This window comes from Ruditapes philippinarum, unplaced genomic scaffold (genome assembly GCF_026571515.1).
Source record: "Ruditapes philippinarum isolate M1 unplaced genomic scaffold, ASM2657151v2 ctg7628_1_1_1_1, whole genome shotgun sequence".
Taxonomy (NCBI): domain Eukaryota; kingdom Metazoa; phylum Mollusca; class Bivalvia; order Venerida; family Veneridae; genus Ruditapes; species Ruditapes philippinarum.
The window spans coordinates 18,058-44,293 of NW_026865101.1; the positions used below are offsets into that span (position 1 = coordinate 18,058).

The following is a 26,236-nucleotide window of genomic DNA, read 5'->3' on the forward strand; positions in this document are numbered from 1 at the left end:
TTAATGTCAGGATTGATGTTCATTATGCATATTTTAACCCTGTCAATCTATTGCTTAGTCCTAACCATGTTTTATTTATTTATATATAATTTGCCCTTTTTATAAGTTGGTTTGTCTATGCATTTTACTGTGTGTATGTATGCCTGATGTTCCTTTGCTTAAATGTGTGTGTGTTATATATAAGCTGTGATGTGTGATCTTAACCTTTAGTATGTTTATAAATGGGCTTTATTTTTTTTTATTATTTTTTTTCTTTTTTTTTCTTTTTATTTTTATTAGATCTAATATGTATTAACTCTTACTTTTGTATGCTACTGATGAATGCTAGTACAGTGCTGTTTGTCTACTCTATTTGTTAATGCAATGCTATTTGTCTTATTTTATCATAACCATTTTCGTCATTTATCATATCTTAAACATGTGTTTTATATTATTGTAGTCGGTGTAAAAAGCTCATCAGAGCTTATGTTTATTGTTTGATGTATCCGACTTATAAATAAAATTTACTTGACTTGACTTGATGCAGTGATCGGAAGCAAAACGTACGCATTAAATTGTGTAGACTTGGTGTAAGTTATACAAATATTCCGTTTACTATACACTGTGTAGCAGCTTAACAAAACATGTTTCTCCGATATTTAATGTTTTTTATTTTGTCGGATTATAGGCCTCTAAGAATTCAATATTTCTTAAAGAAGATTGGCTAGTTGTGAACGTGAGACGGTAGCTGTCAATCCTCCATCTTTAAAATAACAAAACATGTGAGAATCGAGAAAATCAATTCTCACCTTTGTGAAATATTTGTCACATGTTTTGGATAGTCACTGTCCGTTAGTTAAACTTGACTGGAAAACGTGGGATAAACTTTAATTGTCAGAGCATTTAAAGGGTTGTCAGAGCATGTTCTTCATACAGATCAGACAGACACAGTGTGAAGTGTACATCGAAAACTTTGGATATATTTATTTACTATACACATTAATTATAGGTAAATACTCTTAATTTATTTTACAATAATAAAAACAGCATTTGCGTATAATAATGTTAGAAACTTTAACCATTGCACGTGTATGATTGCCTCGTCCGAACATTAAATAGTATACTATCCATTTGTCTAATCAGGAGTGTAGGACAAAAGCCCTCCCGGACAAAAGCCCTCCCGTCAAAAAGTGACAAGGCGGACAAAAGCCCTCCCGTGAAAATGACAGGGCGGACAAAAGCCCTCCCGTGAAAATGACTGGGCGGACAAAAGCCCTCCCGTAAAAATGACTTGGCGGACAAAAGCCCTCCCGTGAAAATAATAGGGCGGACAAAAGCCCTCCCGCAGCAAATACATATATGTACATTGAATAGTTTTTTTTTTCAATGCACTCAACATATTAAAATTGTAATCATGAGTATTTTGTTTTCCATCGACATAACCGTTTTTGTATGAGCTTGAGCACATTCCTGAGAGGCATTTGAATAATTAGTGCTAAAATCAGTAAGTGCATATTTATTCACGTAGATATGAAGGATTACACCTATGTGAAGTTAATATTTATAGAGTAATAAATGATAAAAAGAACTTAAAATTATCTAACTTAAAAGTAAAAGACATTTATAATGTACCTTGCAATGAGTCAATTACTTTCAAAAGTGGCTTTGTTTTTAACGACATTCGTGTAAAAAGTTACCTCGTTAAACATTTCAGGAAGGTATATTAATTCAGAATAAAAGGTGGTTCTAGTCCATACACATACTAAGGCCAATTGAAACAAGAAATATATGTAACAATTTTAATATGTTGAGTGCAACACAGGTTTCAACTTATTTGTTTTTGTTATGGGAGAGCTTTTGTCCGCCTTGTCATTTTCACGGGAGGGCTTTTGTCCGCCCTGTCATTTTCACGGGGGGGGGGGGGCTTTTGTCCGCCCTGTCATTTTCATGGGAGGGCTTTTGTCCGTCTTGTCATTTATTGACGGGAGGGCTTTTGTCCGTTTCCCTTATTATTATCATGGTTTTACTTGTGTCCAAAATATGTAATTGTTATTATCATGGTTTTACTTGTGTCCAAAATATGCAATTGTTATTATCATCCTCTTGTCATTTTCTAAATATGTATTGTTTTGTCTTGTGCAGCCGTTATACTACATGTATTGGCTATGAACATTGTATTTATGTTAAAACAAAATAAACATAGAATTGAATATAGAAGTTGTACATTGTATATGTTTGTTTATTTGCTCATAAGGATAATTTTGTAAACAACATATTAGTATCCATACCTATGAAATAACCTTGAATTTTTCACAATAACTGTAAACTGTACACATAAATGTTTTATCATGTCCTGGTAATAATAATTGATTAATTTAAAGAGTGTACATATTAATTCCTTCTATTCAAATTTGATTACAGTAGAACCCATACTTAAGACCATCCGGATTTTTAAGACCACCCCTCTTTTAAGAACAATTCTTATAAGAATGGAATTTTTTGTTCTTTATTTATTAAGCAGCACGCTTCCAGATTTATGTTAAATTTCATGAAATTTAGATAATGTATTTGACAGTAAAATATTGTAAGGTGAACAAGTAAAATTATTTACATATTGCAATGGGCACTTACTATCCATGCAAATAACCAAAAAGAGGTAAAAATGTGAAAAAAAAAAAAACACCTTAATTACTGCGTTAGTAACGAAGTAGAAATATGGTGATAAAATACTGCAAAATCAGTCTTAAATCGCAAATACCATGTAAATTTCAACATTAATCTTGTTTGTTTTTCCCTTTGTTGAAATATTAGTACATTTTTCTCAATTTTCATTTTCTTGAAATATTTTGGCTCATCTGGAGGCGTGCAGCTTTAAATGGTAACAAGATCTACATTTAAGACCACCTAACTTTTCCACTTTTAAGACCACCAGTTTCAGTCCCAACCCCACTATTGTGACCGATAAGCAAGTTGTTCTTTTACGCGTAGTTGTACATGTAGTCTAAAAAATACATGACATAGGACTTAATTACACAGCAGTGAGAAGAATTATAAATGTGAGATTTGTGATCGTGCATTTGCATGGAAAAACAGTCGTAAAGGACATATGACTATACACACTGGTGAGAGCAATCATAAATGTGATATATGTAGTTTTTCATTTGCACAGTTTAGTAGACTTAAAGCACACATGGCAAAAGTACACTCTGGTATGGGAAATATATGTGACCATGTAACTTTTCCAAAGAAATAATCTTGTAAAGCATATGAAAACCCACTATGGTAAGAAAATTTTTAACAGTAAAATATGTCATAAATCATTTGCATATAGGAGTTATTTTTTTAAAAAAGCATAATATTTGTGGCAGTTCTCACTAGTGAGAAGACTACATGTGATACGTCAATTGTAGACAAAGGTAACCTCATAAAACACACACATCAAAACATTACTCTGATTTTATTGACCTGTCAATTATGAATACATTATAATACTCATTTAAATATTCGATCCCACTTCGGTTTGGTCCGTGTAGTTTACGAGAATTAATGTGGAGTGAATTGGATGGATTGAAAGTCACGCCAGCTTAATGTGAAAGTTTTCGTTAATTCACAATAGTGAATTGACTTTAACACTTGGGTCTATGTAGACATTCATTTATAAGATTTGATTTTGCCTTTTGTCATGACCGTAAATGAGGCCTTTTTATATGGTGATGACATTGTAATTTAAGGTCAAGGTCAATATGGTTTTAACACAAAAATGCTTGTTCACCTATAATTAAAGAATGCTTAGAATTGCAGCGTTACGATATGGTATTGAGCTGCTACTGCTTGACATGACCACATGTGGGACTCGACAGACAAGTGTAAAAATGATTCTAGAAAAAATTCCGATTAAGATATTTCCTTCTACCATAAAATACCTTTAAGCTAATACATAATAATATAAATATAACCCTTCTGATTGTTTAAAATAAAAATAATTCTTCAATTTTGACTGCACGCTCCTGGTTGACTTGCGTTGTCAAATGCTCCTAAATTTTGATTCTTTGACGAGTTAGGTGATATCAGAAATGATTTTGTGCTATGTCTCAATTGTTGTCTGTTTAGCAAAATAATATACATGTATACATTGTTTATTAGCTATTCCTTTGTTTTCATATTGCAATTAACTAATGTATATTATCAATATTCCTCAATACAGCTAACAAATTATAAATGGTAGATATAAAAATATTACAATTAAAGTAATTGTTTCAAGATTATATATAATAACATCAGCACAAAATCAATCAGTGGTCGAACAATCTCGAGGAAGACCCGATAACCAACCGGGGAGAATATCTTGATCAACCACCATGAAAACAATGTTTTCACTATATTGGTGTATTACTGAGTAAACCTCACTATGTGTTTTTATCACAAACTCCTGTATTACCGCTGGTAAACATCCGCTAATGGTACTTTGTTAAATATTGACTAGGCCTATGAAAAGAAGACATGGGGATATCATAGTTTATGACATAATGTATGCACATGTCTTTTGCAAAAATCAGTTTCTGCTTTATTCAAACCCAATGTTTATCGATCTCGACATTTCGTTATCTCGATATTTTTTGGACGGTCCCGCGATGACTTAGAGATAACGAGAGTCGACTGTATAAAAATATTACAATTAAAGTAATTGTTTCAAGATTATAATAACATCAGCACAAAACGAAAATATGTTTTACAAATGAGATTTTCTCAATCCAATACCACTAGCATACGCTACCGTTTTAAGCTTATAATTGTATGAGTCAATGTTGATAATAAATTTATAAATATAAAAGTATATTAATCCACAGTACACCTTATTCCGTGTGCGCATGTTTAATTCATACATATTTAACTAGATCGATGTTTAATTTTTTATACATAAATCTGTTCGATATGAAAATCCTTAAATATACGACATGTTTAGGATGATATCGATATCAAAAGATTAAAAAAATGAAATGGCAATGTTAAATTTGAAAAAATGCACGGTCCGCCTCGTCTCGAGTCATGGTCCGCCCTGTCCCAAAATACAGTCCGCCCCGTCTAGACTTACAGTCCGCCCCAGTTCTGTCTCCCACTGGAACTAGAGACTGTACTGGACGATCCAGGCATAAGATATTGCCATGTAATATCAAGATACCATGACAAACATGAATATCTCTGTTTTATGTTTGTTTATTTGGTGTAGATGCAGGGAATACGAGATGTTGATATTATATGAGTTTATTTCTAAGACTGTCTAACAATATGAAGTCAATTAATTGGTCAGTACACTAAGTAGGCGGAGCCTAACAATCAAGATGCAATATATATTTAATGTACGATTAAATATGAAACAATATGATTAAATATGAAAAGGTGATGTCCTTGCCTTTTCTTCCCAGTGAGAAAATCCCGCCTGTCTTCCGACAGCTGCTGGACCACGCTATGGAGGTTGCTTGACCAATATTGGCTGTACGTGATGGAGTACGTGGAGAGCACATGGATAAACGTTACGGTAGTTCGTGGCAGCCAATTCACTGGAGTGTATTGATGTTTTCTTTTTCATATTATACAAGGGAAATCAATTTAAACAGGGATTTATTTTTGAAATTAGTGACGTTGTACATAGGTTTACTAAATCAACTTTAAAATTTTACATTTGTTCCAACAGTAATCATTACAGGATGACACAAAAGGATCAACACCCGCAGGACGTGCGGACTTGCATGGGATTATACATGTTACTACCTTTACTGAAAAGGGAGGCCCAGCTTGTGGATCTTCAAATTCGTCTCTTTTCTCAGAATCTCTTGACAAGACATAATCTTAAAAGATATGAAGAAAGTCCATGAAGCCTTATTCTAAGCCTGGGACAAGTACGAAGATGATGAGATGACTACTTCCCAACTACTGAAATTATGTACATGTAGTCACAATTTAACTACGAGATCTATGAGGACTTTTTTTTAAAGTTTTATATAGAGTGATGAATAAAGAATAAAGAGAGATTATTGTTGTTTATTACGTAAAAAATATGGTGTAACCTCTTTAATACTAATCCGTGATTACGTGTACAAAATCACTTTGTATATATATTTTGATTATAGAAAACAAAGTTAATTCTTTTCCATACAGATTTTTTTTTGTATCTAATATGTCGATTTTATTCCGAATAACATATTGTTTCTTCTTTTTTTAGCATTTACCATTTGTATAGTTTGACATAATAAATTAAAATGTTTTCATATTTTACAGGTTTTACTTAATGTGTAATATATAAGATTAGTTTGCCTTACCGGTAGTTCGACGAAACCACTCTCATTCCTGTCTTCCATAACTTTATAGTCTCTGTTGATGCCGTTTTGGTGGTTTCGGTACGAATCGGTTATGTATGAATCATATTTAGTTTAGACATGATTGACTCCCTTTGAAAATTTGCACCATTTGTAACGATTGTTGGGAAGAAGAGATTTTTAGTCTTAAATATTATTGGCAAAAAGGTTTGTAATACAGATTTGTTGTCTATTTTATTGTCTTTTGTTAACATTTGTCTGTGAAGTATTGTATTGCTGCTTTTTGAACCAATTTGTTTGATATTTTAGGTCTCATAATTGACCTTTCGAAAACCTAGCTAAACACCGTTTTCCGGTACGTTACGATTTAGCTCTGGGGAATTACACCCAAATGAAGTTAAAAGTACATAACACTATCTATCGCAAATTTTTCCAAAAAAAAAAAAAATATCTATACTGTAGTATGATAAAATTCTGTAGAATTAAAACAGTCGTTGTTGTATCTGCCATAATAGATAGAGATATTTTCTGCAGAAACTTTTGTATTTACTTTTTTGTTTGTATTGAATTATTCATACAGTGGTATTTAACCAGGTTTTCAACGAAAACAGGGTTATTGTAATGCTGAAGTCGGCGGGCGGGCGGGTGTACAGGCCAGCGGGCGGGCATGCATCAACTTTTGGTTTCCGCTCAATAACTTTAGTTTGCTTTGGCCTATTGACACCAAACTTGGTGTGTAGGTACAGGGCTCTCGATTGACACGGGGATCTGGGTTTTGACTCGTGAAAATCGGGAAATGCACAAAATTGACACGTGATAAAATCTGCTCGAGAGTCAATTTGCCACATGGGATTTTCAGCTATGCAATAATACTTATGCCGTTGACCCGTATTTTCGGGGGTTTAATGTTTTAAATTAAAGCCACCGTTTTTAAATTAATAGTAAATGGAAGACAAAAAACATCAACAGTGAGTAAAAACTATGACAAACAAAAAAGGAACCGTTTAAAATACGAAAATAAACTATTTCAGTAAGAAATACTAATCTTTCTACTTTCACTATCGGTAGTCTGTGTCGCTCGGAAGCTGTCTCATATTTTCGGGGATTTTGATTGGATGGCCTCGTTTCGGTAATTACGTTGCGCGCGCACAAATTCTATACTGCACTCAATATATTTCGGGACATTGGTTTAAGTTAGGTATAAGTTCCGGTGATGAATTTTAGGCGAAGATACGTTTTTTGTTCTTTTTTGTTGCTGTGTAGTTGAAAATAACGTATAGAAATGAGAAAAAATAAAATTATAATTGTAATGACATTGACAGATTTATATTTATGTGTTTAATATGTTTAGTACGAATTCTTATGGTAGTAATTTATAGAAATAAGTGTCGGCGAAAACTTGATGCTTTTTTGGAGAGTCCAATCAATCGCACGAGCTGTCATTCACAACTGGACATGACGCCACGAAAATATGAGAACCCCCGAAAATATGAGAACAAGGCCCCTAATTACCTATCAAATCCTACATATGTTCAAATCTCACTCATTAAAAATGTCAACAGGCAGTATAAGCCGTGTATTAAATGCTTTACACACTGCATTGTTTATACCCTGTGCACTGAAGCGCGACAATTCAGTGGCTGCAATTTGACAGTGCTAAAAATAGCTCTACACAACTGATAAGAATTACATACTTGAGGTGTCAATTATTGATTGCTTTTAAAGTTTTATAATACGTCTTTGATTTACTTGGAGTACCTGTGCATTTGTTATTTCTTTTTCCATTAAATATTCCAAGGTACATTTTAATGTTTAAAATCAATATGATAAGCATATCAGTAAAGATGATTTTTTTATATTTTATACATTTAATCAGAAAAGCTGCTGCTTATTTTATTCTTTCACAGCAATTCATTTTTTTGTTTTATTTGGTTTTTTTTAGGGGGGGGGGGGAGGTATAGACATTTATAATTATGGATTTTTTCTGTCAATTTAGACTTTGGAATCTCCAAAAATGACCTCCAATACAGTCATTTTTGTAACATAAAAATGATTCATGTAGTCAAATGACACTAGAAAAAAATGATTTGACTCATGAAAATTTTGGCCAAAGAGTCTTTGACTCGTGAAATTCTGACCCTACTGAGAGCCCTGAGGTAGTTTATATCAATAGGCAGCTTGGGATTGCTACCCAGGTGTCTGTGATCAAGGTCAAGGTCACTGTAACTAAAAATAGAAATTCAGTTTCTGCTTAATAACTCGAGTTTGCTTTGGCCTAATGACACCAAACTTGGTGTATGAATAGCTTATATCAAGAGGCAGCTTGGGATTGCTACCCAGGTGTCTTTTATCAAGGTCAAGGTCACTATTTCTGCTCAGTAACTTGAGTTTCCTTTGGCCTATTGACACCAAACTTGGTGAATGGATAGGTTATATCAAGAGTCAGCTTGGGATTGCTATCCAGGTGTCTGTGATCAAGGTCAAGGTCACTATTACTAAAAAAAGAAATTCAGTTTCTGCTTAATAACTTGAGTTTGATTTGGCCTAATGACACCAAACTTGATGAACGGGTAGCTTATATCAAGAGGCAGCTTGGGATTGCTATCCAGGTGTCTGTGATCAAGGTTAATGTACATGTATTTAGTTTTCATGTTATAATTTGAGTTTGCTTTGACCTTTTGACACCAAACTTGCTGAGTGGCAGCTTTGGATTGCCACTAAGATATCTGGGAGGAACTTCAAGGTCATTTGCCTACAATAGAATTTTCAGCTTCTTCTCAATAACTTCAGTGCTTTTTGACCTATTGATTGCTGTCACATCAAAACGTGGTCGTTGAAAACCTGGTTTTCGTCGCATTGCGGCGCTTCTTGTTAATTATTTTCGTACAAAGAAATAATTGTTTTATTACACTTTAGTTTAATCCAAAAAAATACCCAAAACAAACAGATTGTGACTACATGCCTTTAAGGTGAATTCCCCAGAGTTGTACATATACAGAAAGTACCGGAAAATGGCGTTTAGCTAGATTTTTGAATTCCTGAATTTTTATCTTTCAGTTTTCACGTGAGCAATGGAAACAATACTATCGAATTACATAAATGAACTGTATTGAACTCTCAGTGTATTGTTTTTGTCATTCAGCAATAAGCTTGATACCGTGATAGGGTATCAGTATACCAGTCCACTGTTTACATTTCTTATCTAGAGATAAAAGAAATGATCTAAAGATCCAATCTGAATCACTACAGTGAGTCATGATATGATCTTTCCCGTTCTTTAAACAGGCTGGTGAAAAAGCCCGATCAGGCTTATGACATAAAAATCATATTTCTAGAAAAATAATAAAGCTATTTCTTTTAAAGTTAATTTGTTTATTGGGCATACTATAATGATATAAACAGAAAGAAAAATGATAAACTAAAAGTTTGCACTTAGTCTTGTTGTTGACATTTTGACGATTGATGGTGGCCATTTTCAGACCAGGCATTATATTTGTCAAAAGCTCGTAACAATACAGTATTCATGATATATTTTGGCGTGGTGTATTTTAATAAAAAGAAACAGTTTGTTAAAATGTGTGATTTTTATGATGAGAGATGTCTATAAAGAGCTAAAGATGTACCATATAAGTACTAATTTCTGTGGACTTAATATTCTGTGATTTTTGTTAAATTAATGGGTTTTAAATTTCTGCGTATCTTATGCCTGCGGTGTTAACATTCTTGCATTGGTGCGATTTATTTCTGCGTTTTAATTAAGATATTTATTCAAAATCAACCAATAAAACAGACAACATTTCAAGATTCGTTGTGTTTCATTACTTCTGACGACTTATAATGTGTCTCGTCATAATCTCCATGTATCAGTAGATATATGTACATGTTAATAAACAAAAGACAATAACAGTTACATTCAAACACAATTTGAATAAAAGAAAATCTCACATTTTTTTAAGTCGACAAGTGCAGGTAAGTGTGAAAAATAAACAACGACAAAATCGCACATAGACACAAGGATTTGTACAAGTACAAAATAGTATGTTTATTGCAGGTTTTAATGGCGCTAACAAACGTGTCATTTTTAGCTCGACTATTTGATAAGAATAAGTAGAGCTATTGTAGTCACCCGAGCGTCGGCGTCGGCGTAACCACTTATGTTAAAGCTTTTGTAATATCTCAACTATTTTCAAAGTCCATTCACATATGGCTTTGAAACTTTGCACACTTGTTCACCATCATGATCCCAACCTGTAGACAGGAGGAGGTAACTCTATCAAGCATTTTGACAGAATTATGCCCCTTTTTCCACTTAGAATTGACGTTAAAGTTTTTGTAATACCTCAAATATTTTCACAGTCCATTGACATAATATTGGCTTTGAAACTTTGCACACTTGTTCACCATCATGACCCAAACCTATTTATAGCCATGTTTGTTGTTTTTACATTAATGTACATGTATGGATGATCAGAAGGCAGAGTTTCTCCTGCAAACAGAAATTGTACTTCCGATTTAGCCACAAAAATGTTTCAGGTTTTTGTGTCGCCTCTACGGAGTAGTGGCGACATATAGGGATCACTTCTCCGTCGTCTGTCTGTCCGTCTGTCTGTCCGTCCGTCAGTCACAAAACTTGTCCGGACTACTGCTCATAAACTACTGGTGCAATTTCATCCAAACTTTACAGGAATGATCAGTACCAAGTCTAGTTGTGCATATTTTCAGCATTTTCCGGTTCAGTGATTTTTGTCAGAGTTATGGCCCTTTAATAATTTTTAATTTTAAAGTTTGTCCGGACTACTTCTCTTATACCACTAATGCAATTTCAATGAAACTTTACACTATAATTACAGGATTGATCTATAGCTCAAGTCCTTGCGCATATTGCATGGGTTTTCCGGTTGAATGATTTTTGGCGGAGTTATGGCCCTTTGACAAAAAGGTGTTTTTAGTCCCCTACCGGTTTAACCGGAGGGGACTTTAGGTTTACCCTCCGTCCGTCTGTCTGTCTGTCCGTCCGTCTGTCCGTCTGTCTGTCAGTCCGTCAGTCCGTCCGTCCACAAAACTGGATCCCGCGATAACGCAAAAAGTACTGAAAATATTTTTATGAAACTTGATATATGGATAGATGGCAGTATGGAGATTATGCACGTCTTTTTTTTTTTCTTCCTATGTTGAAAATTCTGGTTGCTATGGCAACAAATAGTCTGAAAATATGGCAAATTTAACACATAAACTGGATCCAGTGATAACTCAAAAGTACTGAAAATATTTTTATGAAACTTGAAATGTGGGTAGATGGCAGTCTGGAGATTATGCACATCTTTTTCTTTTCTTCCTATGTTGAAAATTCTGGTTGCTATGGCAACAAATAGCCTGAATTTCAAGATTTCTGATTTAAATTTTTCAGCTTTTTCACTATATGTTCTTTATTTCTTAAGGTGTTTACTTCAAACTTTAAATAAAAGTTTCTGGTCATCAACCACATCATATCTGACAAGGTTTATAACTCTAGCACAAAAAATATCAGTATTACCTCCCTTGAACTTAGATTTTTTAGGGGAAAAAATGTTGTCTTTTTTAAATAACTTCTTTATTTCCTAATGTATCTACTTCAAACTTCATATATATGTTTCTTATTATCACTCGACATTTTTGAGAAGATTAAATACTCTAGCAAGACTATTTCCAGAATTATGTCCCCCTTGAACTTAGATTTTTTTCGAGAAACTGGTATTTTCACTCCAACTTCTTCATTCCTTATAGGATTTACTTTAAAATCCCACATCGTAATAATATGACAAGGTTGTAAAAAACATAATTTCCTTACTAAGCATGGAAACTTAACACATTACTGTGATATAGACAAACTTATTTATTATGTTTTGTGGTTGATATTTTCAAATACAGACTTCATCCTCAAATTCATTATAAATGGCAATACACAGGAGTGTATGACAATTAAAGAACTTTTTGAGGGACCGGTAGGGGACTACTGTATTGCCCGCAATACTATCAAATGCTTGTTTTCTGTGTGTTGCCAGATACACAAAAGCTTGTCCGGACTACTCCTCATAAACTACTGGTGCAATTTCATCCAAACTTTACAGGAATGATCAGTACCAAGTCTAGTTGTGCATATTGTCAGCATTTTCCGGTTCAATGATTTTTGTCAGAGTTATGGCCCTTTAATAATTTTTATTTTTAAAGTTTGTCCGGACTACTTCTCTTATTTGCTCGCCCATATGGTTTTTAACCGGTGGCGAGGGTAAATAAACTCAACACACACACACACTTCTCTTATACCACTAATGCAATTTCATTGAAACTTTACAGGATTGATCTGTAGCTCAAGTCCTTGCGCATATTGCACGGGTTTTCCGGTTGAATGATTTTTGGCCGAGTTATGGCCCTTTGATAAAAAGGTCTTTTTTTCTGTGTGTTGCCAGACTACTCCTCATAAACTACTGGTGCAATTTTATCCAAACTTTACAGGAATGATCAGTACCAAGTCTAGTTGTGCACTGTCCGTCTGTCTGTCTGTCTCTCACAAAATTTGTCCCAACATGAAATTGGCCATCATGAGGCGACACATGTGATTACTGATCGCTCTTGTTATGCTTTGGTTGTCTTGACACCAAAATAAGATCTAGAGTCGATATGAAAACCAATTTATTAAGAAAATGTCGCTATTTCTGTTTTTATGAAATTTATTAAATGCAGTTTTATAAGGTCTTGAAAGGATTAACAGAATTTCCACTAAGTAAATAATAAATATATTTTTACAAATGTTTACTAACAGTTGCTTGTTCCTTTCTTTCTTTTTAAACAGTGACAACCACGTGGTACTGGCAGAAAGCAACAACAACAACAAAAACACTGTTGAGCAGTAAAAAATCCAGTATTCGAAAATGTTACATGAAGAAACATGTGGCTGAATATCCAGTTAAAAAGAATTATTTTATTAATCATTGTAGAAAATTGGTAACCTCAAAATACACCTGTCAATACAGTTAGTTTTAAATCTTTTACTTGTAGATTCAATCTTCAAGTATATTTAACAATGTCTACTAGTGAGGAAAGTTTCAGATGTAAAATATGTGATCGGTTTCTTTCATCTAGTGGGGATCTTAAAAAACATATGACAATACACACTGGTGAGAGAAATTATGAATGTGCAATATGTCATCGTTCATTCACTCAAAGTGGTCATCTTAAAAGACATAGGAAAATACACACTGGTGAGAAGAATCATACGACAATACACACTGGTGAGAAGAATCGGAATCATGAATGTGAAATATGTCATCATTCATTTTCTCAGAGCAGTAGTCTTAAAAGGCATATGACAATACACACAGGCGAGAAGAATCATAAATGTGAAATATGTCATGGTTCATTTTCTCAGAGCAGTAGTCTTAAAAGGCATATGACAATACACACAGGCGAGAAGAATCATGAATGTGAAATATGTCATCGTTCATTTTTTCAAAGTGGGGATCTTAAAAATCATATGACAATACACACTGGTGAGAAGAATCATGAATGTGAAATATGTCATTGTTCATTTTCTCGAACCAGTAGTCTTAAACTACATATGACAATACACACTGGTGAGAAGAATCATCAATGTGAAATATGTCATCATTCATTTTCTCAAAGTGGTCATCTTAAACAACATATGAAAAATACACACACTGGCGAGAAGAATCATAAATGTGAAATATGTCATCGTTCATTTTCTAGGAACCAGTATTCTTAAAACAACATATGACAATACACACTGGTGAGAAGAATCATAAATGTGAAATATGTCATCGTTCATTTTGCTCAGAGAAGATATATCTTAAAAAACATATGACAATACACACAGGCGAGAAGAATCATAAATGTGAAATATGTCATGGTTCATTTTCTCAGAGCAGTAGTCTTAAAAAACATATGACAATACACACTAGCGAGAAGAATCATAAATGTGAAATATGTCATGGTTCATTTTCTCAGAGCAGTAGTCTTAAAAAACATATGACAATACACACTGGTGAGAAGAATCATGTAATTATGTGAAATATGTCATCATTCATTTTCTCAAAGTGGTAATCTTAAACAACATATGAAAATACACACAGGCGAGAAGAATCATAAATGTGAAATATGTCATCATTCATTTTCTCAGAGCAGTAGTCTTAAAAAACATATGACAATACACACAGGTGAGAAGAATCATATATGTGAAATATGTCATCATTCATTTTCTCAAAGTGGTAATCTTAAACAACATATGAAAATACACACAGGCGAGAAGAATCATGAATGTGAAATATGTCATCATTCATTTTCTCAGAGCAGTAGTCTTAAAAGGCATATGACAATACACTGAGGCGAGAAGAATCATCAATGTGAAATATGTCATTGTTCATTTTCTCAAAGTGGTAATCTTAAAAGGCATATGACAATACACACTAGCGAGAAGAATCATAAATGTGAAACGGACAAAAGCCCTTCTGTGAAATAAACAAGGGAGACAAAAGCCCTCCCGTAACCAAAATATATATGTATGTTACTGTGTGTTTTTTTAATACACTCAACATATTGAAATTTTAATATATATTTGTAGTTGTTGTTGTTTGCAATTGACCTAAATATATGTATCAGCTCAGCTAGAACCACCTTCTTTTCAGAATACAAATAAAAAAACAGGTTACACAAATTATATACGGTACTAAAAAACTATTTTGATATTTTTTGAATTTTAATATTACTGTCTTCTGTTTTGCGTAAGGTCTGAAGATTTACCATATAGATAATTAGGGGCAATTTATTGTAAATATTACTCTTTATACTACATATTTTGTTATTTTTCCCAATGTTTTGCAACATACTATGAAAATATTTGGACAAATCTGCTGTCCAGTAAACAGATAAACACATGGGAGTTAATATGTTCATGTAAATCATGTATTTATCATTAATATTTTGTATGATATCATTATTGCCATTTTCTCATATGATGTAACTAAACTTCCGGAACTTGTTGTGAATAAAAGTTATTTCTTCACAAATTATGTCTATATACGTATGTTACTACAGACTGTGAAAAAATGTGTCAGTAGAACACAAACATAAAATCCATGAAAAGCCAAGTTCTAAACAGAATTACAAGATACTATTTACTTTTTGCTTCCAAGGGAGACAACTCCACAGACCATGCATGTATCTCAGCAGTTTACTGTTTTATGCACTTACCTAGCTACACAAATTTCATATGATCATTAACATTCATTAAAAGGTTATGTTATAATTTTATAGAAATAACGTCAATCTATTGACACTACTACATTTTTTTTCCTTATAGAACTTTACATTGTGGTATTAAATGGGACACAATGAATAAAAACAATACTAAAATGTTTAAATGTGTAAATTATATCATTTAACATTGGAAAGTATGTCATTTGTTATTCTTTAAACTTCACATTCTCAAAATGTTACCAACAACTTAAAAAAAATGTATTCTTAAACAAAATTTACATGAAGATCTGTTTTATCCATTCAATACATTGGTTTAGTCAATGGATGTCTTAGATAGCGGTCCAATATATAATGTATATATGGTAGTTCATATACTACTTACGGTAAGTCATTTAATGACATTTATAAAACCATATCCTGTCAAATAATTTCTAGGTCTGTTTTCACTATGAAACTTTACACTGTTCAATTAAACCATTCTAAGACTGAATAAAATACCATTTGAAATAGTTTAACAATTTGATATTTGTAAGAGACCAGGTCTTAGTGGTAGCTAAAACGATTTGGTGCTAAAATCATTAAAAGTGCATATTTATTCACGTAGATATGAAGGATTACACCTATGTGAAGTTAATATTAATAGAGTAATAAATGATAAAAAGAAGTTAAAATTATCTAACTTAAAAGTATAAGACATTTATAATGTTCCTTGCAATGAGTCATTTACTTTCAAAAGTGGCTTTGTTTTTAACGACATTCGTGTAAAAAGTTACCTCGTTAAACATTTCAGGAAGGTATACTCAGAATAAAAGGTGGTTCTAGCCCATACACATACTAAGGCCAATTGAAAACAACAAGAAATATATGTAACAATTTTAATATGTTGAGTGCAATGAAAAAGCACAAGTATTCAACATACATATTTATTTTTGTTACGGGAGGGCTTTTGTCCGCCTTGTCATTTTGACGGGAGGGCTTTTGTCCGCCTTGTCATTTTGACGGGAGGGCTTTTGTCCGCCCTGTTAATATCACGGGAGGGCTTTTGTCTGCCCTGTCATTTTCACGGGAGGGCTTTTGTCCGCCCTGTCATTTTCACGGGAGGGCTTTTGTCCGCCTTGTCATTTTTTGACGGGAGGGCTTTTGTCCGGGAGGGCTTTTGTCCGTTTCCCTCTAATCAGTTATGCCTTAGAAATCTGCATTTATTATTTTTTCTAGAAATGTCAAACATGTATTAAATAATGTTTTAGTTTTGGATCTAGACTATGTAAGCAGAGAAAACAAGTGCTGAATATGCAGTAGCAAAATGTTAACAAAGTAAATATAGTATTTTGAATTCCATACAAAATACTCATTCATTATGAAATGTCCTATTACCTGATTATACCATGTAATTGCCAACAAAGCAAAAGGAGCCTAGGTGCTTGAATTATATAGCAAATGAGTATTTTGGTTTAAACTGTAACAATAAACCCAAAATAAAAGTTTTATGGGAAATAAAACATGATAATATTTTTGAAGCAGAATTACTCTTTTTTTAAAAAAAAAGAAAAAGTAAAGGAAAAATAAAACGAAACAAACAAAAAAACTCTCTCAAACATGTATATTGACTAAAGCCGTGTAAAAAGATTATACATGTATTAACATTTAAATCATTTTAAAATCTCTGGGATGGAGTACAAAATACTTTTATGACGGAAAGAAAAACAATAAATAAAAAAAAATGTAAATTCTTCAGTAATGCGTTACAGCCTCTGTTCGTTATTAATTCGTACTGACAGGTCATATATGACCATATATAAAACGGTAGCAACTCGACCAGCTTGGCGACGGTTATATTGTAAACCACCGGTTATATAACAGGTCATATAACCTAAATTGAAAATCTTTATAAATAATTTATAATACTAATACTGCAAACTTCGATTTATTAAGAAAAAAAGAAAATAATTTATAAATTGGCAGCAGTCTTGTATATGGTTTTAGCGACATTACAAACGTGCAGTATTACAAAATTCAATACAATGTCATGATGATTTAGTGTTCACTCTTATGCCCTTAACGGCCACGATTTTTTCTTTATAAATAAAAAAAGATAAAAATTAAATTTAAATTAATTTATTAAACAATTTAATTATATTAGTCTTAGCGTCCAATAGTATTTAGATGTTGTAATTCCTGTAAAGAATGAATTTTGAAAATTTATTTTTATATCTAATTTGCACTTAATCTTACTTTTCTTTGAATTATTCTAAAAATTCACTTAAAGAAAATAATTAACCATCTTTATTTATCAGTTTCAGACACCAGCATGCTTGAGCCACGTACAAATTTGCAGATTCACATAAGAGGAGGATATCTGGAAGGCAGCCGGGGTCGATATACTGCCAAAGATAATTTTTCTTGCATTAACTGTGGAGAAAAGTTTTCTAGCAGAAGAGTATTAGGCTATCATCACATGAAATGCCCGTACTACAAATACGTTCGTCAACCAAACGAACTCAAAGAATGTAACTGTACGAAATGTGGGAAGAAGTTTGAAGACAAAGGGCATTTAAAGTTTCACGTTGACAGATGTGGATATTACGTTGCTATGCAACGTACAACAGCAGACGACATTGTGAACGAAGCGAAGAGCGGAAGTAATCGTCGGGACGGTACTGTTGTCATGACTACTGAACAAGTCGGAAAGGCTGTGGCTTCAGATGAAAGCGCTGTCTGTGAAGATAAGGTTGAAAATGAAACAGTGAAGAGTGAGGACGATACAGGTGACAATGGGGATGTTGAGGTTAAAGCACACGTTACGGAAGATTTGAAGATATCCAACCGTAAACGGAAAATTGAAGCCATGTTCTCGCATAAATCTTTCGGATCCATAAAGAAACTAAGGGTTGAGCAGAGCGGGGCACCGTTATATCAGACATTATTTCACGACATAGAACAAGAGAGTCTTCGAAATATGTTTGACAGAGTTTTAGCCAGGGAAAGACCGTACGAATGCTCCAAGTGTAACGCACAGTTCAAATATAAAAACAAATTCGAGTTTCATATGAAATTCGTTCATGACGAGTTAGTTGTGACGTCATTATGCAGCGAAGATGCCAAGGAAATTGCAGTGGGAGACTGTAGTTCAGACAGGTTAGAACGAAACGTTTCAGCAGACGATCAACTGCGCATAGACCAGCAGATAAAGGAGAAGACAATACTGGGAAATGACAAAAACAATAATGAAATGAAAACGAGGGTTAGCAACTATCCTTGCGAATTCTGTCATCTAAGCTTTCGTTATCATTCACGACGTGAACGACACGTAAAGAGTGTTCATAAAAAGCAGCCGGAACAAGTGGAGTTTTGGAACATATTTAGCTGTACCCATTGCCCAGAAAGATTCCCAGACAAGCGCTCCCTGTTGAAACATTACGCTTGTGCCCATTTGAATAACCGGAACAGTCCGCCAGAAATCAGTTTTGAGAAAAATAATCACGAAAACTTCACGAAAGGTTTTAACGTCAGTGACGTCATGCAACATTTAAGACGTAATCTCCTATGTCTCCAAGATGGTACAAGTATGAACACAGAACGAGATTATAAGGCCAGGTATCCCAAATCAGATTTGCCAGACAACTTCCGGTATAGGAACGCTGACATGAACAGAAACATAGAAAACATGGCATCACGTGACAGTGACCGGAAATATGACAAACCGGAACATGAGATCAACAATGAGAAACGTTGCATAACCGCACGTAAACGGACATTTAATGTCCAACATCATCATTCTTCAAATGAAATAAAAAGCATAAATGTATGCAAAGAAACAATAACAACGAGTTCACCAGAAGGACAAAAGGTTGATGGGATTGACACTCCTTTAGATCTTTCCCTCAAAGTTAAAAATAAAGTGGAAGACGTCACTCCTGACAATATTAAAAACAATAAGACATTCGCTGCCAACAAGCCTGTGGCTTCCGAGAGAGCTCTGCTTTTGGAATACTACAACGATTTCCTACAGGAGTATTGTTTGAGTTAACATTTGCAATATCAACTTCTACAATGAAAGCCTGGTACTTTGTCAATGGTGAAATTTGCAGCAATATATCTACAAATACCTGTACATAAATAATCTTTGAAAGTAAGAAAAAATGATGTGCAATTGTTTACATTTTGTTGTTTCTTCACATTATTGTATCTTGTACTTGCGTTCGTCTTGTATAAATAAATGATAGATATAACATATTGTCTCCTTGTGTTTATGAACGAATGACCTCGTTTCCCATTAAATTACCGTAAGGAACACTTTACTAAACTTATAATCAAAAAAGTATACTGCTTGGAATTTTGGCATTTTTCAAAATGTAAGCTTATATTAGAATCGAGTCAAAGTTGCGACACTTGTTTTCTATAGAGCTTCATATTAGTATCTTATATACTACAAAAACAAAAGATATTTGCTTGACATCTATCACAGTGTAGCAATACCACGTGACATTGACGTCATTTTCGGGATCATTTCCAAGACAAATATTGCTCGATTCGGAAAAGAAAATAGCCGTAAATATTTTATTTCTTTATCAATTTCTTTGGGATATGTACTAGTCTACGGCGGAAAATATAAGCTTTCATAAGAATATTGAATCTTCGTCAGTTTATAAGCCGTTTTATCAAACACTTTGTATAACATTGGAAGTTGCTTTTATTAGAGCGGGCTTCATTTGCAAGCTATTTCGTTTTCTGGCGTTATTTGGTCTACGCTTTGATTAAAACGTCAGGTTTACATCAACCGGGAGTACGAAGGGCAAAAGTGTACCTAAATATGGTCATTTTTTTATTATGAATGACATAAATCTTACATTTTTCTTCAATTGTCAATTCTGGCACCAGTTCCAAGTCGAAAAAAAGGACTACAGTTTAAAGCAGATTTAAGAATCCGTTGCAAATGCGAAGCAACATGCCTACTGTTCTCTTTCTACAATTTAGTTTTTCATTGTTGATCTTTCACATAGAGATTGTGAAAAAACTGATTGTTCCTTAAAGCAATAACACTTATACTTGTATCGCAATAGTGCACGCCAAATCACGTAGATTTAGAAAATAATATCTTGGTTTCGTTTTGAAGATGTTTAAAGTATTGCTCATCTTATTATGTAGTAAAATGTGTTTTATTCTATTTCACAATGGCGAAATTGATAAGAAATATATGTGCTCTCAGTAAGAGAAAGAGTTAAAATAAAAACAAAAAAAACACTTGTATGCTATGGAAAGGGTTACACTTTAACGCGAGTGTTGTAAAGCTAAAAGTATTTTTTCAGTTGATTTTTATAAAGAGTTACTGACAAACACTGACACTCGTGAATGTGACGAATATGTTCTTTTGTCCTCAAAAATATTTTTTTCTGGAATTGTTGTATAATAAATTTCTATAGAGTTAGATAAACGAAATCACAATTTGAACTTGGAACTTTGCCGTGTAAATCTGATAGCATTGTAACTTAGTTGCATTACTTATGATTCTCTATTTATCAAAAAGACCCAAAATAGCCATGAATAAGAACGAGAAAGGACGCCATGTGGAGTAAACAAAGTAGAAAATAGTAAACAGATTAATGATTTTACAAACCAATAGCCATCGATCACAGTCAAATTTTTTGAAAACAAAACATTCAAAAAGACGAAAATAACAATGATTATCAATAATTATATAAATATTTACATTAACATCTGTAATAGCAACATCGGCAAGATCTATGATTAGGGTTCATATGACACTAATGCGTCCATTAAATAATTGATAGCTAACATAAGCTAAGTAAAATTGCGATTACATTTGAAGAGTATATTCAATTTTTATCCTTTAACTGTCAAATGACTTACTTCTTTATTTACATATCAGATAATTCACTTATTTTGTATTGCCACACTGTATCATTATGCCGGCTCGCCGTGGAGAGCCGGTATTACGTTAGGATTTTACTGAGAAACAACATAAAACTCCGAATCCATCCAAAAATTTAATCAAAGCTTGGCTTCCAGCTTTCTATAAAAATTTATCTACCAGGGCTAGGATCCAAAATTATTTAGCCAATCAAATTTAATCTTACATAGCGTCAAAAAACCTTCAATTTTCACGCCATATTTAAAAAGCAGCAGGTATTGTTTTGAGCGCAAAGATATTATGATGATTAAAAATGTTTGTTTTCATGAATTCTTTTCAATAAATCATATTTACACTGACTTTTGATTTAGCGATTTCACCTGTTTTCTCTGTTGGTTAATTAACATAAGTGTACACCTGGTTCTGTGCATTTTTTTCTTTTTCCTTTTTTCCGGTCATTTTATCCTTTCCGGTATTTAGTGTATATATTTACTTGCCGGGATCCGGGACGACCGGACTGGCCGGGATCCGGGATCGTATAAGATATAGAGGAAAAACTTTATTTATGTTGATTATTGTCGTAATGAAAGGCCATTAAACGTTAAGTTTTTTTATTGTATGTAATGAACGTTAAATTAATTAAACTTTGGATATAAATATATTTAGAGCTATGTATCAACAAACTTAAAAATCACAATACTTATAATTATATGCCTAATTAATTGGAAAACTCAAAGACTACATTCTTGAATTGGTCAAATCCCGGGATCCCTTTATGTTTTAATGCGATCACAGCTTTTCTGAAAACTATATTCTTGAACTGGCCAATTCCTTGGATCCCTATATGTTTTAATAGGATCCCGGCTTATCTGAAAAGTATCTAAGACTGGTTAATTCCCGGGATCCCTAAATTTTTAATAGGATCCCGGCTTTTCTGGGTGAATTAATTGACAACTTATGTTTACTTTAGGACTTGTGTCTGTCACTCATTCCAATACTAAATATCATATTACAACTTAACTTCGTATAAAGAGACATCTTTATGAATTCTACCTATCTAACATTTATTTGGTCAAGGTCAAAAGGCCATATAGTAAATGTGCATAGACATAGGGACTTCGCTCTATCTGTTTACATGCATCTTCATATATACTCATATTCCTCTTTGTTAAACTGAGTGAAACTGGCTTCCATAACTTTATGTCACTTTTATTTTGATGTTCGCTGAAGTCTCTTCAGCTAACAGAACTGTCATGTTTACATGGAAAAAAATTACGAAGCGAGTCGCTACTAGCTTTTTTAAAAGCTAACCTTGTATTATCATTCATTGGATATTTATGTACACGGTCCAATAACTCTAGCCTGAAAGCCTGAATAATATCCCCGGTGTATTATGTTTGTTCTATAAATGAGCCGCGTCACGACAAAACCAACATAGTGGGTTTGCCCAGACCAGCCTGCGCCTCCGCGCAGCCTGATCAGGATCCATGCTGTTCGCTATCAGTTTCTCTACTTATAATAGGGTTTGTAAGCGAACAGCATGGATCCTGATCAGACTGCGCGGATAAAACACCCATTGACTAAGCCAATGTATTGTATGGATAAAACAGATCTTTATGTAAATTCTGTTGAAGAAATCAAATCGTTGATATACTGAAGTTAGTAATATTTTGAGAATGTAAAGTATCAAGTATAATAAATGACATACTTTCCATGGTTAAATGATATATAATGGTCACTTTTTCTTCTTACCATTTGCATTTTAACATTTTAGTATCGTTTTATTCATTGTACCGTGCAATGCAAACTTCTGTAGGAGAACATGCAATAGTTTGAATATGAACAATTCCTCTGTGCATAAAACAGTCAACTGCTGTGATATGGTCTGTGGAGTTGTTTCCCTTAGAGGCAAAAATAAATAATATCTTGTAATTCTTTTAGACTGGCTTTTCATGACGGAAATAAAGAAATAAATCTGTTAGAAATTATCGATGTGTTTGAAGTAAAACTATACAGGTAGAAGGCTAAAGAAAATAATGTAGAAAGGTATCGGTAAACAATAAAACAACAATTTGTAATTTCTGCACGGCTCTGAGAAGAATTGGTGCTATCATACACACCTTGTCGTCCTCGCTGGCAATAAAAGGCTTGAACGACTTCTTCATCACTGAAGATATTCACTTGAAAATTCACGTATGTCTTAGATATTATAATTAAAGGTCACTTTTCAAGACTTATAATTATACCAATTGCCAACGAAGCAAAAGGAGCAAAGATGGTTCAATTATATGGCAAATGAGTATTTTGATGGAAACTTTAACAATGTACCCAAAATAAAAAGTTGTTTTGTTTTGTTTTTGTTTTTTTGAGAAAAATATGGTAGCAATTCTGAGGCATACCAGGCATTACAATATTGGAGAACTTTATCTACTGTTATATTATAAAAAATATTCAAGTAGTTCACCATAATAGGACATTTAAAGTAACGCATTGAATATTGTTGCTGTTTAAATGTAATTATGTCTTTTGTGCAAACCTGGTCAACCAGTGACTATGTACTATCTCAGTGTAGCAATTGGATAACAAGTTAGACAATTTACATAAATCTGTAAACACGGGAAAGGTCCGTTCACTATTAGCGCAACTTTCTTCAGGTAATAAGCATCTTTAGTGCTCTAGAACGTATTAAACGTTATAAAACCCATGTTTGCTCTTTTTAAAGAAGAAAAAATCTTCAACGATTTTCGAACTTTAACTGTTACACATACCTTTAACTTTACAAACACGATATTAGTACAATTAAATGAATTTATCTGTTTGTACCTAGGAACACTTCAACTTTATAACATAAATTGTATCTGTTGAAGAGATACCGTGTCAATTTGGATTAACATTATCTTTTTAGGCTCGAGTTGTCGGGGTTTTTTGCATGCTAACGTGCGCGGCAACTACGATATAAGATTTTGTAGTTGACGAGGAAGCTATTCTACTGCTCAAGATATACATATTGTATTTACAAGCTTAATTTATTTATTTAGTTTGCACAGTTGTGGAAGTTTGAAAAATAAAAATGGAAATCAACTTTAAGGGAAAACGTGCACTGGTTACCGGTGGTGGACGAGGTTTGTTAATAAAATTTATATTTGAATGATATTAAACCCGTTGGAAAATTGAAACTTAACGTTATATGTACATGCTGTATTTTCTGCTTGATATACTATGTTTATTGCTAATAATACTGTTAACAATATGGTGATGGCAGGTTTATTAGGCAAGGCTTATCAGCTAGTGGCTTATACAAGCTGACCAACAAGTAGTCAATATTTTACGAATGCAGTAATTAGCTTTTTTCAACATCCCTTCTGTGCTCCTTTTTTAGGAATTGGTAAATCTATTGCGCAAGCTTTGCTAAAATGTGGAGCAGAAGTGATTATCTTGGAAAAAAATAGAAGCGGATTTACAGAAATTCAAAGAAGAGGTAATTATCTTCATCAAATTATTAGTACAGTATGCGCATCATAGTGAACATGTTGCTCGTCAAATTTTGATAATCTGACAATACTTGGTCATATAGTCATTAAACTAACCTCTAGTACGTCTTCCAAGGTCAATAGAGAATTTATATAGAAAACGCCAGTATGTCTTGCTTGCGGTGACATAACACAATTTCGTTTAAGATAAAACAGCATAAAATCGCGCTACAAATTCAAATTCGTTTCATCTTCTAATTTTTTTTATAAATGTGCTTTACATTATTACACTATTTACATTATGTGTAATCAATTACCCTTTTGACAGGAACCAAGCATAATTCCAGTACAATATGACTCGAGTGACTGGGAAGGGACAAGAAAGGCGGTTGAAGGTGTCGGACCCGTGCATCTTCTGGTAAACAGTGCTGGTGTCGCTGCCATCACGCCTTTTTTGGATGTTAAAAAGAGTGAATAAGACTGGTAGGTAACGGTAAATGACGCACTGTACTAATTTTGCTGAAATCTTAGTATGATTTCAAAATAAAAATTATATTGACATGATGGACAATCGAATGTTCGTTCTTAACGAAATACATAATGGTCTCCTACTCGAGGTGATCTGATACCATTCGATTTTTCACAATATGCATTCATAACTGGTATATAATCAAGCAAACCTTCAGAAACGTACATGTATTTTTATTTAAGTGAACAAGTCTACAATGGGCAATTTTTTCATAAATATTTCAAATATTGATAAAAAAAAAATAGAAATACAAAACAAATGTATATCATTTGGATATTCTTATAAAATGTTCCTAGGAAAGTGTTGAGTGATTGAGAATAATAAGTACTGATCTTTTGTTCAATCTGCTATGTAAGTACATGTATATATGTTATATCGTGTCATGGTTATCGCACTTGCCAATAACTTCCATGTTATTTTTCATTGTATTACAGACCTTCCGTAATTTAAACCAACTCACTTAAGTTCAATATTTGGTATATATTTGTTTTTTTCCCTCGTTTCGCACTGGAAAGACTCGATTATCTAAAAATTTCTAACGATAGATACTCGAGTATACCATAAGCAATTTGATTACATTCCATCTTTATTTTCTGTGTTTCAAGTAAACTTTCTACCAAGTACCGAATCAGATGGATCACCTCATACTGAAAAATAGGAAAAGGACAGCACTGACTCTGAATATGATATTATCGCGTTTTATGACAGATGTTTCTAGTTCAATACAAAAAAATACTTGAGTGTCTGAATGCAACAATAACGCCTTAAAATGTACCATGTAACACTGCAGGCAATCTGGGTGGAGAGACCCTCTCCCACACTGTAA

General features: G+C 33.3%; 1 protein-coding gene and 1 long non-coding RNA gene across 2 annotated transcripts; both read left to right on the top strand.

Annotated features, from left to right (window-relative positions):
- The first annotated feature begins 726 nt into the window (after positions 1-726).
- Positions 727-19,790, top strand: LOC132727820 (PR domain zinc finger protein 5-like). Its single transcript, XM_060713409.1, has 2 exons — positions 727-988; positions 17,837-19,790. The coding sequence occupies exons 1-2, from the start codon at positions 901-903 to the stop codon at positions 19,567-19,569; spliced, it is 1,821 nt and encodes a 606-aa protein (XP_060569392.1). The 5' UTR covers positions 727-900; the 3' UTR covers positions 19,570-19,790.
- Positions 19,791-24,379: 4,589 nt separating this feature from the next.
- LOC132727823 (uncharacterized) lies at positions 24,380-25,359 on the top strand. Its single transcript, XR_009625400.1, has 3 exons — positions 24,380-24,533; positions 24,791-24,889; positions 25,210-25,359. It is a non-coding gene; the product is annotated as an uncharacterized LOC132727823 (long non-coding RNA).
- The last annotated feature ends 877 nt before the right edge of the window (positions 25,360-26,236 follow it).